The sequence below is a fragment of the Nymphalis io genome, chromosome 11 (assembly GCF_905147045.1).
Source record: "Nymphalis io chromosome 11, ilAglIoxx1.1, whole genome shotgun sequence".
Lineage (NCBI taxonomy): Eukaryota > Metazoa > Arthropoda > Insecta > Lepidoptera > Nymphalidae > Nymphalis > Nymphalis io.
The window spans coordinates 1,546,656-1,560,624 of NC_065898.1; the positions used below are offsets into that span (position 1 = coordinate 1,546,656).

The 13,969-nt window shown below is 38.9% G+C and overlaps 3 protein-coding genes across 3 annotated transcripts in view; 1 reads left to right on the top strand and 2 right to left on the bottom strand.

The window, feature by feature from the left end:
- The window catches only part of LOC126771574 (Golgi-specific brefeldin A-resistance guanine nucleotide exchange factor 1), a 103,965-nt gene that overhangs the window by 60,780 nt on the left and 29,216 nt on the right, over positions 1-13,969 (top strand). The window lies entirely within an intron of this gene.
- LOC126771669 (collagenase-like) lies at positions 1,271-10,044 on the bottom strand. Its single transcript, XM_050491678.1, has 5 exons — positions 9,853-10,044; positions 9,497-9,764; positions 9,330-9,419; positions 8,930-9,126; positions 1,271-1,375 (listed from the first exon to the last, which is right to left on the bottom strand). Exons 1-5 carry the CDS (start codon positions 10,042-10,044, stop codon positions 1,271-1,273), a joined length of 852 nt encoding a protein of 283 aa, XP_050347635.1.
- LOC126771663 (collagenase-like) lies at positions 12,296-13,527 on the bottom strand. Its single transcript, XM_050491671.1, has 5 exons — positions 13,336-13,527; positions 12,971-13,238; positions 12,758-12,847; positions 12,493-12,689; positions 12,296-12,400 (listed from the first exon to the last, which is right to left on the bottom strand). The coding sequence occupies exons 1-5, from the start codon at positions 13,525-13,527 to the stop codon at positions 12,296-12,298; spliced, it is 852 nt and encodes a 283-aa protein (XP_050347628.1).

The window sequence follows — 13,969 nt, forward strand, 5'->3', positions numbered from 1 at the left end:
GATACTAAGTTTGGTGTTATAATATTTGATGAGCGTCTGGTAGCTACCCAAACGGGTTTGCACAAAGACTTACCATCAAATAAATTAATTTAAGCTTGGAGGAAAATTTGTGTAAAATGAAAGTGTAAAACCCATACAAAAATTACCACTTTTTGTAAAAATTGTAGATTCATTTGTAATTTAAAAATACTGTCGGTAATTTATGTTTTAAATACAAATTTCACAGCACTTTCGTCATCTCGAAAAAAGTTGTGTCTGATGGAATAGAAGCCCATGGCATCGTTACTTAATATTTTTACATTTTGTAGTATATCTTTGATTATATGTGTATAAATACAGCTCATCGAAAGTATTTTCTAAAAATTCTATTTAAAATTTAAGTAGAATAATATAACAAAAGAAGAAATTTTAAAATTCAAACTCATTGGGTATGCCTGTGTATGTAGTATGTTAATACATTATGATGAAAATGAATTTCACTGGTGGTAGGGCTTTGTGCAAGCTCGTCTGGGTAGGTACCACCCACTCATCAGATATTCTACCGCAAAACAGCAGAACTTGGTATTGTTGTGTTCCGGTTTGAAAGGTGAGTGAGCCATTGTAATTACAGGCTCAAGAGACATATCATCGTAGTTGCCAAGGTTGGTAGCGCATTGGCTATTTAAGCGATGGTTGACATTTCTTACAATGCCAATGTCTAAGGGCGTTGGTGACCACTTACCTATTCTATGAAAAAAAACAAATATCTATTACCACGGTAATGTATCCCTACGGTAATATTACCCTTGTCATTTTAACTATATTGTTAAAAAAAAAAGAATAAAATAGTGACACTTGTAATTTAGTTTAATTGTCACAAAATTATAAATTTTTATCAAAATAAATGACATATTAATTTTAAACGCTTCATGTTTACAACCAGTAATTTCAAAAAAAATACGAGATGTTTAAATGAACTTATGAATAAATACGCAGAGCCATGCTGTACTATACACACATACACTGCACTTTATGGATGAATAGATCGATAAGCGAATGTACGAAGTTGGGACGGGTAGCTAGTGATTAATAACAGCAAAAATAAATTGAAATTCAAATGTGATATAATTTTCGACAAAAATGTTAGTAAAATTTGACCCTTAACTATAAATCTAAATTTAATCACAAAATTGAATCCAATAAATATAATTCGAGGAAAAAATTAAACAAATTTCGTACTGTATTTCGTAAAGTATGTATATTTTGGATGTACGTCTATTTTAGTCAATAATTATAATCGAGAATTGATCCACGGGGCAAAAGATGTAACTCTCGCAAAACCGGCGGGTAATCCACGTGAACATCCTGAGCTGGAGCCGAATGAAGTGATACCAATCTGCGATCAGAAATACAATACATTATAATTAAATACTTTTTTAGTAAGAAACGAAATTTTCTGCTGCTTCTGCTTTCTGCTGACTTCTCACCCGGTGGAATATCAGGTTGTGGTTCAAGCTCCACTTAGTTCTTTGGATCACGACCTTATATCTACCAAAGTGCCACAGGCCAAGCTGCCACCATCAGCGGTATGCAAACGTCGCGTTTGGCACTATAAGTCGGCAGATTGGGACGGTATGCGCGATTACTATGCGTCAGTCCCTTGGAAGGAACGTTGCTTCAGTGGGAATGACCCGACAGCTAGTGCCGCTGCTGTTGCTGATGGGATCATGTTAGGAATGGAATACTACATTCCTAGCTCAGATCTCATCAATAGGGGTACGCGTAACCGTTGGTTCACTCGTGAATGTGCCGACGCTGTATCATCTAAGCAGGCGGCATATCGCGCGTGGATCAACGGCTGCATTAGCGGGGCATCTAACATTGACTCACTGAAAGCAAACTACAATAAAAATTCCAAGTCCTGTAGGAAGGCGTACACGAGAGCGGATGCACAGCGCATTGTACAGATTGGTCATGACCTTATTTCGCATCCTAGGGGCTCCCGTAGCTTCTGGCGTCTGACCAAGTCTGTGCAAAACAATTTCTGCCAACCTTCGCTGCCACCGCTCAGAAATCCGGACGGATCGCTAGCTCACAGTCCGCAGGAGAAAGCCGACCTCCTGGCTAAACTCTTTGCCGACAATTCCGTTATCGATGATTAGAGGCGGGAGAATCTTATCATTGAACTCGATAGGACGTTAGAGCTCATCGCCTAATGGGGTTCTGATAATCTTGTTGAGTTTAATGCCAAGAAAACACAGGTATGCGCTCTCACAGCGAAAAATCAGTCACCATTTTACCCTCATCCCTCCCTCTGTGGCATACCGCCGATGATACAAAGCAAAATCGCCATGCTGGGGATGGACGTTCGCTGCGACCTTAGTCCAAGGGATTACATCGAGGCTATTATAAAAACAGCTTCACGGAAACTCGGAGTTCTGAACAAGGTGCGGCGTTTTTTCACGCCACAACAACTGTGCCTGTTATACAAAACACAGGTACGGTCTTGCGTTGAATATTGCTCGCACCTTTGGGATGGCTCCGCTAAGTACCTACTGAAGGCCTTGGACCGGTTGCAGCGACGTGCAGTACGCATTATTGGCGACGTAAAGGTCACAAACACCCTTGAACCTTTACAATTGCGTCGCGAGATAGCAGCACTGAGCGCTTTCTATCGACTGTATCACGGCGAGTGCTCTGAGGAATTATTCTCTCTAATTCCTGCTTCCCCCTTCCTTCTTAAGTCCACGCGAGCTGGTTCTCGATGTCACCGCCTAATTGTGACATCAATTCCATCGCGCACAAAGAAATTTGGCAACTCCTTTCTTTGTCGCACTACCAAAAAATGGAATTCCTTACCAGCTCACGTGTTCCCCTCCTCTTACAACCCGGGTTCCTTCAAACGAGGCGTGAAGAGGCATCTTGCGGGCAGGCAAGGCGGGGACGGCTAGTACAGAACATTCTTCCCGATTGTACTGGCCGTCGTTGCAATTGGACTCTACTACCACTTACCATCAGGTGGAGTAGAGTCATTTGCCATCCCGAGGCATATAAAAAAAAAGTTAACACAATATACTATATACACGAAAGTCAATAAAAATAGCACAGGCTAATTGACGGCTGGAACCGCTGCCAATAGCTAGAGGACCGCCCGAATCACTACCGCAAGTGCTCTGACCACCGCTTGTGGCGGTACATATGGTGGAAACGATAATTATGAATGGACCAAAAATGTTGGAGCATACTGCGTTGGTAATAACTTGCATACTGACGTGCCTCTGTGCTTGACTATTGGAGATACCAGGAGCTGGAAAAAAATTAGTTTTCTGCTTTTTAAATTTAAAAAAATTAAAATTTGATTTCATCTAAAAGTAACTTACAATCGCTTCTTCTTCCAAAACCGGTAGCTCTAGATCGTAGTATGTCAGCAATATGTATGTAACGGTTAGCGATTTCAATACATTCGCGGAGCAAAACTTTAATTTCCTTTAATTGTCTCACAATTGCATTATTAATTTCCTTTTTCCATACGGGATAATTTTTTCTATGTCACCATCTTCATACGATCGAATTTATATACGGCTACCCTTATTTTCGGGCACCGTACAAAGAAGAAAAAAAGCTTACAATTGATATATGATTCATTATAGGCAGAATGACTTGTAGGTATTCGGATGGTAAGTGCTCACCACTTATGTACATTGGAACTACATATAAGGAATATTAACCAGTTATTAACCAGGCTAGTGCGCCTATAGTGATTTGCAATATTGAATTATGTTTTTTGAAAGAAGTAGCGGTTAGAAAGAGTAGAGGTTTAAAGGCAGGCTTTGATCCAGGAGTTGATTAGGCGAAGCCAATGTACATGAAGAAATTATTTATTTAACAATAAATGAATAGACGGGCGTTAATCCATGAGGCGAATGAGCTCACTCTGGAGAAACCGGCGTTGAATCCTCGGGAGCAGCCGGAACAGAGCCAAAGGAAACGATACCGATCTGTGACAGAAAATAATATGTCATAAAATTTCGTTGAGTTCGCTACATAACAGCCTAGACCGGCAATTTTTTCTTCGCCTGCGTCGACATATTAAGCTGTACTTAAAATAAATATGCAACGTACTATATAGCATATGATATAAATCTAAACTTGAAAAATTTTTAATAGATAAAAAACAAAATATATTTCATTTATTTTGATAAGGATTTATATTTATATATTGACGAGCCGGTTTGCTTGGTTGGTAGATACTTGCCTTTCACGCCGAAGGTTGTGGGTTCGATTCCCACCCAGGACGGACATTTGTGTGCATGAACATGTCTGTTTGTCCTGAGTCTGGGTGTAATTATCTATATAAGTATGTATTTACAAAAGAAAAATAGTATATGTAGTATATCAGTTGTCTGGTTTCCATAGCACAATCTTTGTACAAGCTTAATTTGGGATCAGATGGCCGTGTGTGAAAAATGTCCCAGAAAAAAAAAATGTGACAATTAAACAAAACATGAAAGATGTCATTATTTTTCCTTTTCTTTAAATACAGTTTAGAAAATAATTAAAGTTGTTACAGTGACTTATCGATTAGGTGTCAAACAAAATAGATATTTTATATTTTGTAATAAATCATGTCAGACAGACAGAGCTGTTTTCGCATTTATAATATTAGTATAGATTTCTGCGTGTTTTTTTATTTATTATTCTAATAGTTCTAAACCAACTTTTATTTGCAATCTTTTACTTCGAGAAATAAAACATCTAAAATAGTAATTTATAGAACAAAACAGTTAATTTAGTATTTAAGCACAGTCAAACCGGAACACAACAATACCAAGTACTGCTGTTTTGGGGTAAAATATCTGATGAGTGGGTGGTACGGTACGGTACCCAGACGAACTTGAACAAAGCCCTACCAGTTAAAATCCTGGGGTACCGGATAAAGATATGGAGTCAAGCCTCAAAAACTAATCAGCTTAATTTACAAAGAATATTAATAATGAAAGCACTGTTCTTTTACAAATAACTAACATAAAATCTTACAAAAAAAAAGTATTTTAAAGCAATAATAAATATATCATTAACACGTATGATATTTACTGTTGTTTTAAAATTTGCCTATTTATAAATTTATGTCTCATGTAAAAAAAACATTAATATACAAGGCATATTACTACACAAAATTATATAAATGATAAAAAATATTCGTCTTGAGTGTAGTTTCGAATGTAAAATAGCTTCCCTCGCAATGTGAATGATACTTCAAGTATGCAAATTTATACTTAATAACTAACAATTGTGGACCTGGCGAAGCCCCGATAACGTGACAAGGAACAAGATAGACTTTATCATTTCGAATAAAAGGCACTTATTTAGAGATGTTTCAGTGATCAACAGGCTTAATACCGGAAGTGATCACCGCTTGGTTCGAGGCACTCTAAATATCGACTTCAAAGCCGAAAGATCGAGAATGATGAGGTCTACTCTCTGACCTACCATGCTCTAAGCTGCTCAAGGCTCCGAAAAGTTCCAAATGGAACTTCAAAATCAATTCACCGCGTTGGAAACCGTAAGCAGCATTGATGAGAAAACTGACACGCTGGTCAAAATACTGCAAAACACATCCCGCAAGTGTTTCCGCCACAGAGAAGAGACAACACACCAAAACTCTCTGCTGAGACACTCGAGCTCATGAGAAAACGACGAGAACTACCATCGTTTTTGTCAGATAAGGCCTTAAACCGAACAATAAAAACGCTGACGCGACGCGATCTCCGACGCTCCAATACCCGTGCCATCAAGGCTGCGATTGAGCAAAATCGGGGATCGAAAGTGTTAGCTCGCAAGTTTGGGAGGCCGCGTCTGACAAAACTTAAAACTGAAAATGGTGGGGTTACCTCTAGGCCTCGTTACCTCTAGGCCTGAAATTGTCGGAGAAGTAGAGAGGTTTTATGGGCAGTTGTTCTCTTCAAGATCGGATAAACCCGTGGGAATCAGTATTGATGACCAGCGCGCCCCTCTTATGCGCCATTACTCCGAGGAGCTCCCGGTCGTTGACCAAGGAGAGATTAGGGCGGCTCTAGAACAGCTTAAAAACAACAAAGCTCCGGGAGATGACGGAATCACAACAGAGTTGCTTAAGGCAGGCGGGACTCCGGTCCTGAAAGAGCTAGCAAGCCTCTTAAATTCCATCATCCAACATGGCAAGACCCCGGAAACGTGGAGCGGGAGTGAGGTGGTACTGTTTTTCAAGAAAGGTGATAAAACCCTCTTGAAAAACTACAGACCAATCTCCCACCTGAGTTACGTGTATAAGCTGTTCTCAAGAGTCGTCACGAACCGTCTCGCCAGACGACTTTACGAGTTCCAGCTCCCAGAGCAAGCCGGCTTTCGATCAGGCTATAGCACCGTGGACCACATCCATACTGTTCGGCAGATTGTACAGAAGACAGAAGAGTACAATCAGCCGCTGTGTATGGCATTTGTGGATTGCGAGAAAGCCTTCGACTCCATCGAAACCTGGGCAGTGCTCGACTCATTGCAGAGATGTCATATCGACTGGAGATGTATCGAGATACTAAGATGTCTGTACAACGCCGCTACAATGACTGTCCACATCCAGTACTGTAAGACGAAAGCGATCCAACTGCGCAGAGGGGTGAGGCAGGGGGATGTAATATCCCCGAAACTGTTCACCAACGCGTTGGAAGACGTTTTCAAGACGCTGGATTGGACTGAGTATGGAGTCAATGTAAACGGCGAGTACATCTCACACCTTCGATTTGCCGACGATATCGTCGTCATAGCAGAGTCGCTGGAACAACTCACCGAAATGCTGCGTAGCCTAGGCGAGTCTTCCCGGTGTGTCGGTCTCGATATAAACTTGGACAAGACCAAGGTCATGTTCAATAGGCATGTCGTGCCGGGACCGATATACGTCGAGGGGAAACCTCTCGAAGTTGTTAGTGAATATACTTACCTAGGACAGATAATACAAGTCGGTAGGAACAACTTCGAGAAGGAAGCCGATCGAAGAATTCGTTTGGGATGGGCAGCATTTGGCAACCTTCGTCAAGTCCTCAAGTCGTCTATACCGCAATGTTTGAAGACGAAAGTCTTCAACCAATGCGTCTTACCTGGCATGACATACGGTGCCGAAACGTGGACACTAACTGCGGGACTAGTCCACAAATTCAAAGTCGCTCAGCGTGCTATGGAGCGAGCTATGCTCGGAGTATCTTTGAAGGATAAGATCAGAAATGAGATTATCCGGAAAAGAACCGGAGTCACCGACATAGCTTGCAAAATTAGCAGGCTGAAGTGGCAGTGGGCTGGTCACGTATGTCGTAGGACCGATGGCCGTTGGAGCAGACGAGTCCTAGAGTGGAGACCGCGAATCGGCAAGCGCAGCGTTGGGCGCCCTCCAGCCAGGTGGACCGACGACCTTAAGAAGGTGGCGGGCACCAACTGGATGCGGAAGGCGGAGGACAGGGAGCTTTGGCGCACCTTGGGAGAGGCCTATGTTCAGCAGTGGACAACGATTGGCTGTTGATTGATTGAACTAACATTTTTCCTTTTATTTTATCTATACTTCTATACTTATATTATAAAGATGTAAAGTTTGTGAGGTTGTAGGGGATAATCTCTGCATCTACTGATCCAATTTTGAAAATTCTTTTACCGATAGAAAGCCACATTATTTGTGTCATAGGCTATATAATAACCGAAAACTGAAAAGACTTTTTCGTGGTAGTCGGATTTGCAAAGTAAGTCGGAACAAACAAAAATTACAACCGAACCACGCTCATAATTTCATCACAAGTAAAAATGTTTACCGCACAACGAAGTGGGCACGGTAAAGCTAGTTATATATAAGTTTGGTAATTATATGTACAAATAAAACGTATTAATGAGTAAGCCTTGTAAGTATTAAATTAAGAAATTGTCTGTAATAATAATATCCTGAAACATAATTCACACACGCCCATCTGATCCCAAACTAAGCAGAGCTTGTACTATGGAAACCAGACAACTGATATACCGCATATACTACTTTTCTTTTGTAAATACATACTTATGTAGATAATTACAGCCAGATTCAGGACAAACAGACCTGTTCATGCACACAAATGTCTGTCCTGGGTGGGAATCGAACCCACAACCTTCCGCGTGAAATGCAAGTATCTACCAACCACACCAACCGGCCCGTCTATATAATTTTCTTTGAGAAATAAAGTATCTTTATCTCGAAGTAAATTTTGCCGGTAACTTTTTAACGAACAGAGAGCACATCTTTCAAAACGGGCAGCTATGAATCAGATACCGACAAATGACGTTGGTGATCCGCTGATGTCAGTGAATGTAAAACAGGAAGTAACAAGTATTCTCTTAATGGTTTAAACAATGTGGCTGGTGATTCGATTGTGAAGGTATCATCGATGTAGCAGGCGTACATCAGGACGTTGCTGGTGTTGATACGAAATGTCTCGGACAATAGAATGGCAGACATATGTTTCTTAAATCTGATCTTAATGTTTATGATAAACACGGAATAATTTAATAAATATATTTATTTGACAGATTTACATATTAATTCGTTGATTTCATAAATTCATGCTAGTTTATAGACGTGCGTTTATCCAAGATGCAAATGAAGTCACCCTTGCAAATCCGGCGGGCAAGCCAACGCCGCAGCCTCGAGTCGAGCCGAAAGAAGTAATACCAATCTGTGTAGACAAACAATACGTTATTATACAAACATATATTATTATTAAAGTTAAGTCTAGTAGAAGTCTAGTAAATGTCTTACAACAGGATTAAGGGCTCCTCCTTTTGCGGATACGTATAGATTATCATCCGACTCGTGTAAGCGACGTCATATACGACGGAAATAGAAAAAAGTGAGGCTATTCTACAACACTTGCTTAATATATAAAGTGATTAATAAAATACTGACTAGTCGACGACCGCCTCCGCTGCCTATCCAGAGGGGGCCTCCTGAGTCACCACCACAGGTGCTTCGACCTCCAGTAGTAGCAGTACACAGGGTAGATCCGATGATAACGCTAGAGCCAAAAGTGTTTCTGCATACAGCGTTCGTGATTACTTGCATGTTAACTTGTCTCTGTGCCTGGTTGCTACTGATACCAACATCTGAAGAATGAAAATTTCGCAATAATTAAATACATTATTAATATAACGTAAAAGATTTTGTTCGATGATAACCACGGCTTACAGCGGCATCGGCTATGTTAGAATCTATAGAAACATATAAATCATATTAACCTTGAATTAACAATCTATTCTGGAAAAAGAGGGATTTTATAAAGTTATTGACAAAGTAGAACTAAACTCACTGTCGGCGGTTTTTCCAAATCCAGCCGCTGTGGCCCAAGCGCCGACAAAGTCGTTATTGCCGGTTGCTATTGCGATCCGCTGAATATTGTCTGAGAAATTAAAAGTGTATTTAAATAGAAAAATAATGCCATAATCAACAAATACGTAAATTTAAAAATTAATTTACTGTTATATCCGACGTGGTTGATGCGAATAATAGCTATATCGTTGTTCAAAGTTTGGGTGTTGTAGCTACCGTGCAACACGACATTATTGGTGTTGATGCGAACCCCTCCGGAGAAAAGACGAATTGAGCCGAGAACAACAGTGAATTGACGAGCTTGATTGCTGCGATCCCTCCAGCAGTGAGCGGCGGTCACCAGTCTGGTGTTGGAGAGCAGAGAAGATCCGCAAACTGACTGTCTTCCGTTTGTCAAAGTTATAACTAGACCACCCTAAATATAAATATAATATATTAGTCATTAAAAAGATACGAATTGCATCAAGTTAACAAAACGTTTAAACTAATATTGTGTAACCTACCAAGTGGGGATTTGCGCCAAGAGAAGATGCCTGTCCTCCTACGATCCTGGAGCCGTCGAAGTCCTGAGCCTCCTCAGCGAGTTTGATGCGTGCAGCTTCGGGGATACCAATCTTTTCATGGTAGTCGAGAGTGATTGGCTCCTCGGCTACGACGGCAAAAACCAAGCCAACAACGACAATTAGTAATTTCATAGTTAAAAAAGCTATGTACTCGTACTACCTCAGAGTATGGTAAAATTTTCTTTTAAATACTAAAGCATATCTAATCTTTTCTTTGTTTTCCGAATTAAAATAGATAATTTATCGGCGATATTATTAGTGATGAGTGCAACTGATTGATGACATCAATAATAATTTGCATTAAAAACAAAATGCTTATTACTGACTTTTTTTATACAATAGTACGGTGGACAGGCAAATGTCTGATGTTATAGTAATTCCTTAAATCGAAAATATGACAGCGGCTACACTGGCTCCCTCACCCTTCAACCGGAACACAACAATACTTTGTGATACTAAGTTTGGCGTTATGATATTTGACGAGTGTCTGGTATCTACCCAACGGGGTTGCACAAAGACTTACCACTAAGTAAAATAATGTAAACTCGGAGGAAAATATGTGTGAAATTTAAGTGTAAACAGTAAGTATAACCCATACAGAAATTATCACTTTTTGCAAAAGTTGTAGATACATTTGCAACATAAAAATACTGTCGGTAATTTTTGTTCAAAATACAGATTTTGCAGCACTTTATAGTAAGTGTTTCCGTCGTCTCGATAAAGTTGTCTCTGATGGAATAGAAGCCCATGTTTACTTAAGTTTTTATTTCAAGCATCGTTACTTAATGTTTTTTACATTTCTTAGTATGTCTTTGATTATATGTGTATAAATATCATCGATAGTACTTTCTAATATTAAAAATTTAAATAAAGTAATATAACAAAACAAGTAAAAATATTAAAATTCAAACTTTTTGGGTATGTGTTAAATTATTATAATAAAAATATTTTAACATTCGAAAATACCTATTGCTTTGCGAACGGTCGTACATCTTTCTTCATCCTTGTCACAGATACAATAGTGCATTTATTCATTACAAAAATAAATTTTATTTCTTTTATAAATACCAATTATAATTTTATTCCCGTATTAAACTTACACACAATTTGCTCCTGTCCCAGTGCACTTTAGATACAGACCGTGCAAGACTGCTAGCTGCATCTGAAAGAGAGTCAGGCCACTGGCTTCAGGCTCTCCCTTCTAAAAATCTAGGGACAGTACTTGATCGGGCAACGAAACGCATCGCCGTATGCCTTCGCTTAGGCTTAAATGTTTGGAACCCTTACATATGTCCATGTGGTACCCGGGTGGATCAGTTCGGACGCCATGGACTTAGGTGCCACAAAAGCGCTGGCCGTGCATATCGCCGTGGATCTCTTTATGACATACTTCGTCGGGCTTTTGACACGGCATTGATTCCTGCTACTTTGGAACCAAATGGCTTATGGACAGATGATGGCAAGAGACCGGATAGAGCAACATTAGTGCCATGGTCGATGGGACGTTTTCTTGTGTGGGATGCAACTTGCCTAGATACGCTGGCAGTATCTCCAGTAAAGCCAGTGCAGCCGCTGAAGCTGCTCAAATACTCAAGCACAAAAAATACGAGATGCTTAAATGAACGTATGAAAAAATACGCAGGGCCTGCTGTACTGTAGATTTTTAAAATACGTCTAGGATGTTGTACAATGCGGATGACATCAACAACTATAAATAGCATAATGTGTACACGTCTATCTATTACCACAGTAATGTATCTATAACCTCTATAACTATTTTGTTAACCGCATTGTTAAAAAAAAGAAAAAAGCAGTGACACCTGAACTTTAGTTTAATTGTCACAACAGTATAAATCGTTATCAAAATAAATAACATATTAATTTAAAACGCTTTATGTTTACAACTAGTCATTATTCAAAAATACGAGATATTTAAATGAACGTATGAAAAAAAACGCAGGGCCTGCTGTACTATACTTAATGCATATAAGTTATTTAATGACATATAAGTTATTTATAATGTTTGTATAGTACAGCTATACACACATACACCGCACTTTATGGACGAATAGATCGATAAGCGAATGTTCGAAGTCGGGACGGGCAGCTAGTGATTAATAACAGCAAAAAGTAAGTTGAAATTCAACGTGATTGATGTGATATGATTTTCGACGAAACTATTATATTTGAGATACATGGTACATGTTCTAATAATATAATAATGTCTCAGGATATATTGTTAAATTTGTACCTTAACTATAAATCTAAATTTATTCACAAAATTGAATCCAATAAATATAATTCGAGGAAAAAATTAAACAAATTTCGTACTGTATTTCGTAAAGTATGTATATTTTGGATGTACGTCTATTTTAGTCAATAATTATAATCGAGAATTGATCCACGAGGCAAAAGATGTAACTCTCGCAAAACCGGCGGGTAATCCACGTGAACATCCTGAGCTGGAGCCGAATGAAGTGATACCAATCTGCGATCAGAAATACATAATATTATAATTACCTTTTAGTAAGAAACGAAATTAATAAAATATACACGGAAGTCAATAAAAATAACACTGACTAATTGGCGGCTGGAACCGCTGCCAATAGCTAGTGGACCACCCGAATCACCGCCGCAGGTGCTCTGACCACCGCTTGTGGCGGTACATAAGGTGGAAGCGATAATTATGCTTGGACCAAAAGTGTTGGAGCATACTGCGTTGGTAATAACTTGCATACTGACGTGCCTCTGTGCTTGACTATTAGAGATACCAGCAGCTGGAAAAAAAATTAGTTTTATGCTTATTAAAAAAAAATTAAAATGATGAACTCTAAAAGTAACTTACAATCGCTCGTTCTTCCAAAACCGGCAGCTGTAGCCCAAGATCCTACATAATTGTTACTACCAGTAGCTAGGGCGATACGTTGTATTGCATCTAAAAAATTTAACAATTTGAGTATGTACCTATCTTTTTATTATATATGAAGATAACATTGTTAGTTTTACCGAAAATTATAATAACCAGAGGTCATCATTAAATAAACAAATTGCTACTTACTTGTGTAGCCAACGTGGTTTATGGAAATAACGGCTACGTCGTTGCTTAGAGTTTGGGTGTTGTAACTGGCGTGTACTTGGACATTGCGAGTTTCAATACGAACGCCACCGGAAAAGAGGCGAATGGAACCAAGGACGACGGTGAACTGACGAGCTTGGGAACTAGAGTCCCTCCAGCAGTGAGCAGCGGTCACTAGTCTAGTATTAGTTAGAAGAGAAGATCCACAGACCGATTGGCTGCCGGTGGTCAAAATGATAACAAGTCCACCCTAAAAATTTACAGAACTTAGTTTAAAATATACAAAATTTTGATTAATTATTATTATTAAATAATCGTAAATAAAATAAACATATTACGAATCATACCAAATGAGGATGTGCACCAAGAGCAGAAGCCTGGCCTCCTACTATTTTAGAGCCATCGAAATCCTGGGACTTCTCGGAGATTCGTATTCTTTCGGCTTCACGAATTCCAATCAATTCATGGTAATTGTTAATGATTAGTTCCTCAGCTGCGATGGCAAGGACCAGACCAGCGGCGACTAGTAGGAATTTCATTTTGATTTCGAAATGTAAATTATCAAATAAAAAACTAGTTTTTATAGTTTCATATATCTAATCGCCGTTAAAGTTTAGCTTATCTTCTTGACCATGCAACTAGTCAGTTAAATTAACAAAGATTACTGACTTCGTGATAAAAATAATATATATATATATATATATATATATATATATATATATATATATATATATATATATTATATATGTAATATTTTTTATAAGAAACCAGTTGTCATCATGATGGCTATGAACTCGAAGCAGTCTTTAAACTTTTTAAATTTATTTATTGTTTATTGCTCAAGGTAAAAAGTATATTTCTTTACGTAGCGTACGGCTACGAAACTACAAAGCACGCGAGGGTTTTTATTCGGTTCAGTGTACACAAACGAAGCTTATATAATTGAAAGGCAACAAACGAGCAAGCGATCGACATGAATAG

Excerpts from the sequence above, each read along its gene's own strand:
- LOC126771663 (XM_050491671.1), bottom strand. The coding sequence starts at position 13,527 with ATGAAATTCCTACTAGTCGCCGCTGGTCTGGTCCTTGCCATCGCAGCT. Across the intron at positions 13,239-13,335 it reads TTGGTGCACATCCTCATTTG|GGTGGACTTGTTATCATTTT; the intron begins GTATGATTCGTA and ends GTAAATTTTTAG. Across the intron at positions 12,848-12,970 it reads AAACCACGTTGGCTACACAA|ATGCAATACAACGTATCGCC; the intron begins GTAAGTAGCAAT and ends TAAATTTTTTAG.
- LOC126771669 (XM_050491678.1), bottom strand. The coding sequence starts at position 10,044 with ATGAAATTACTAATTGTCGTTGTTGGCTTGGTTTTTGCCGTCGTAGCC. Across the intron at positions 9,420-9,496 it reads CAACCACGTCGGATATAACA|ACAATATTCAGCGGATCGCA; the intron begins GTAAATTAATTT and ends TTAATTTCTCAG. Across the intron at positions 9,127-9,329 it reads ATTTGGAAAAACCGCCGACA|ATGTTGGTATCAGTAGCAAC; the intron begins GTGAGTTTAGTT and ends TTCATTCTTCAG.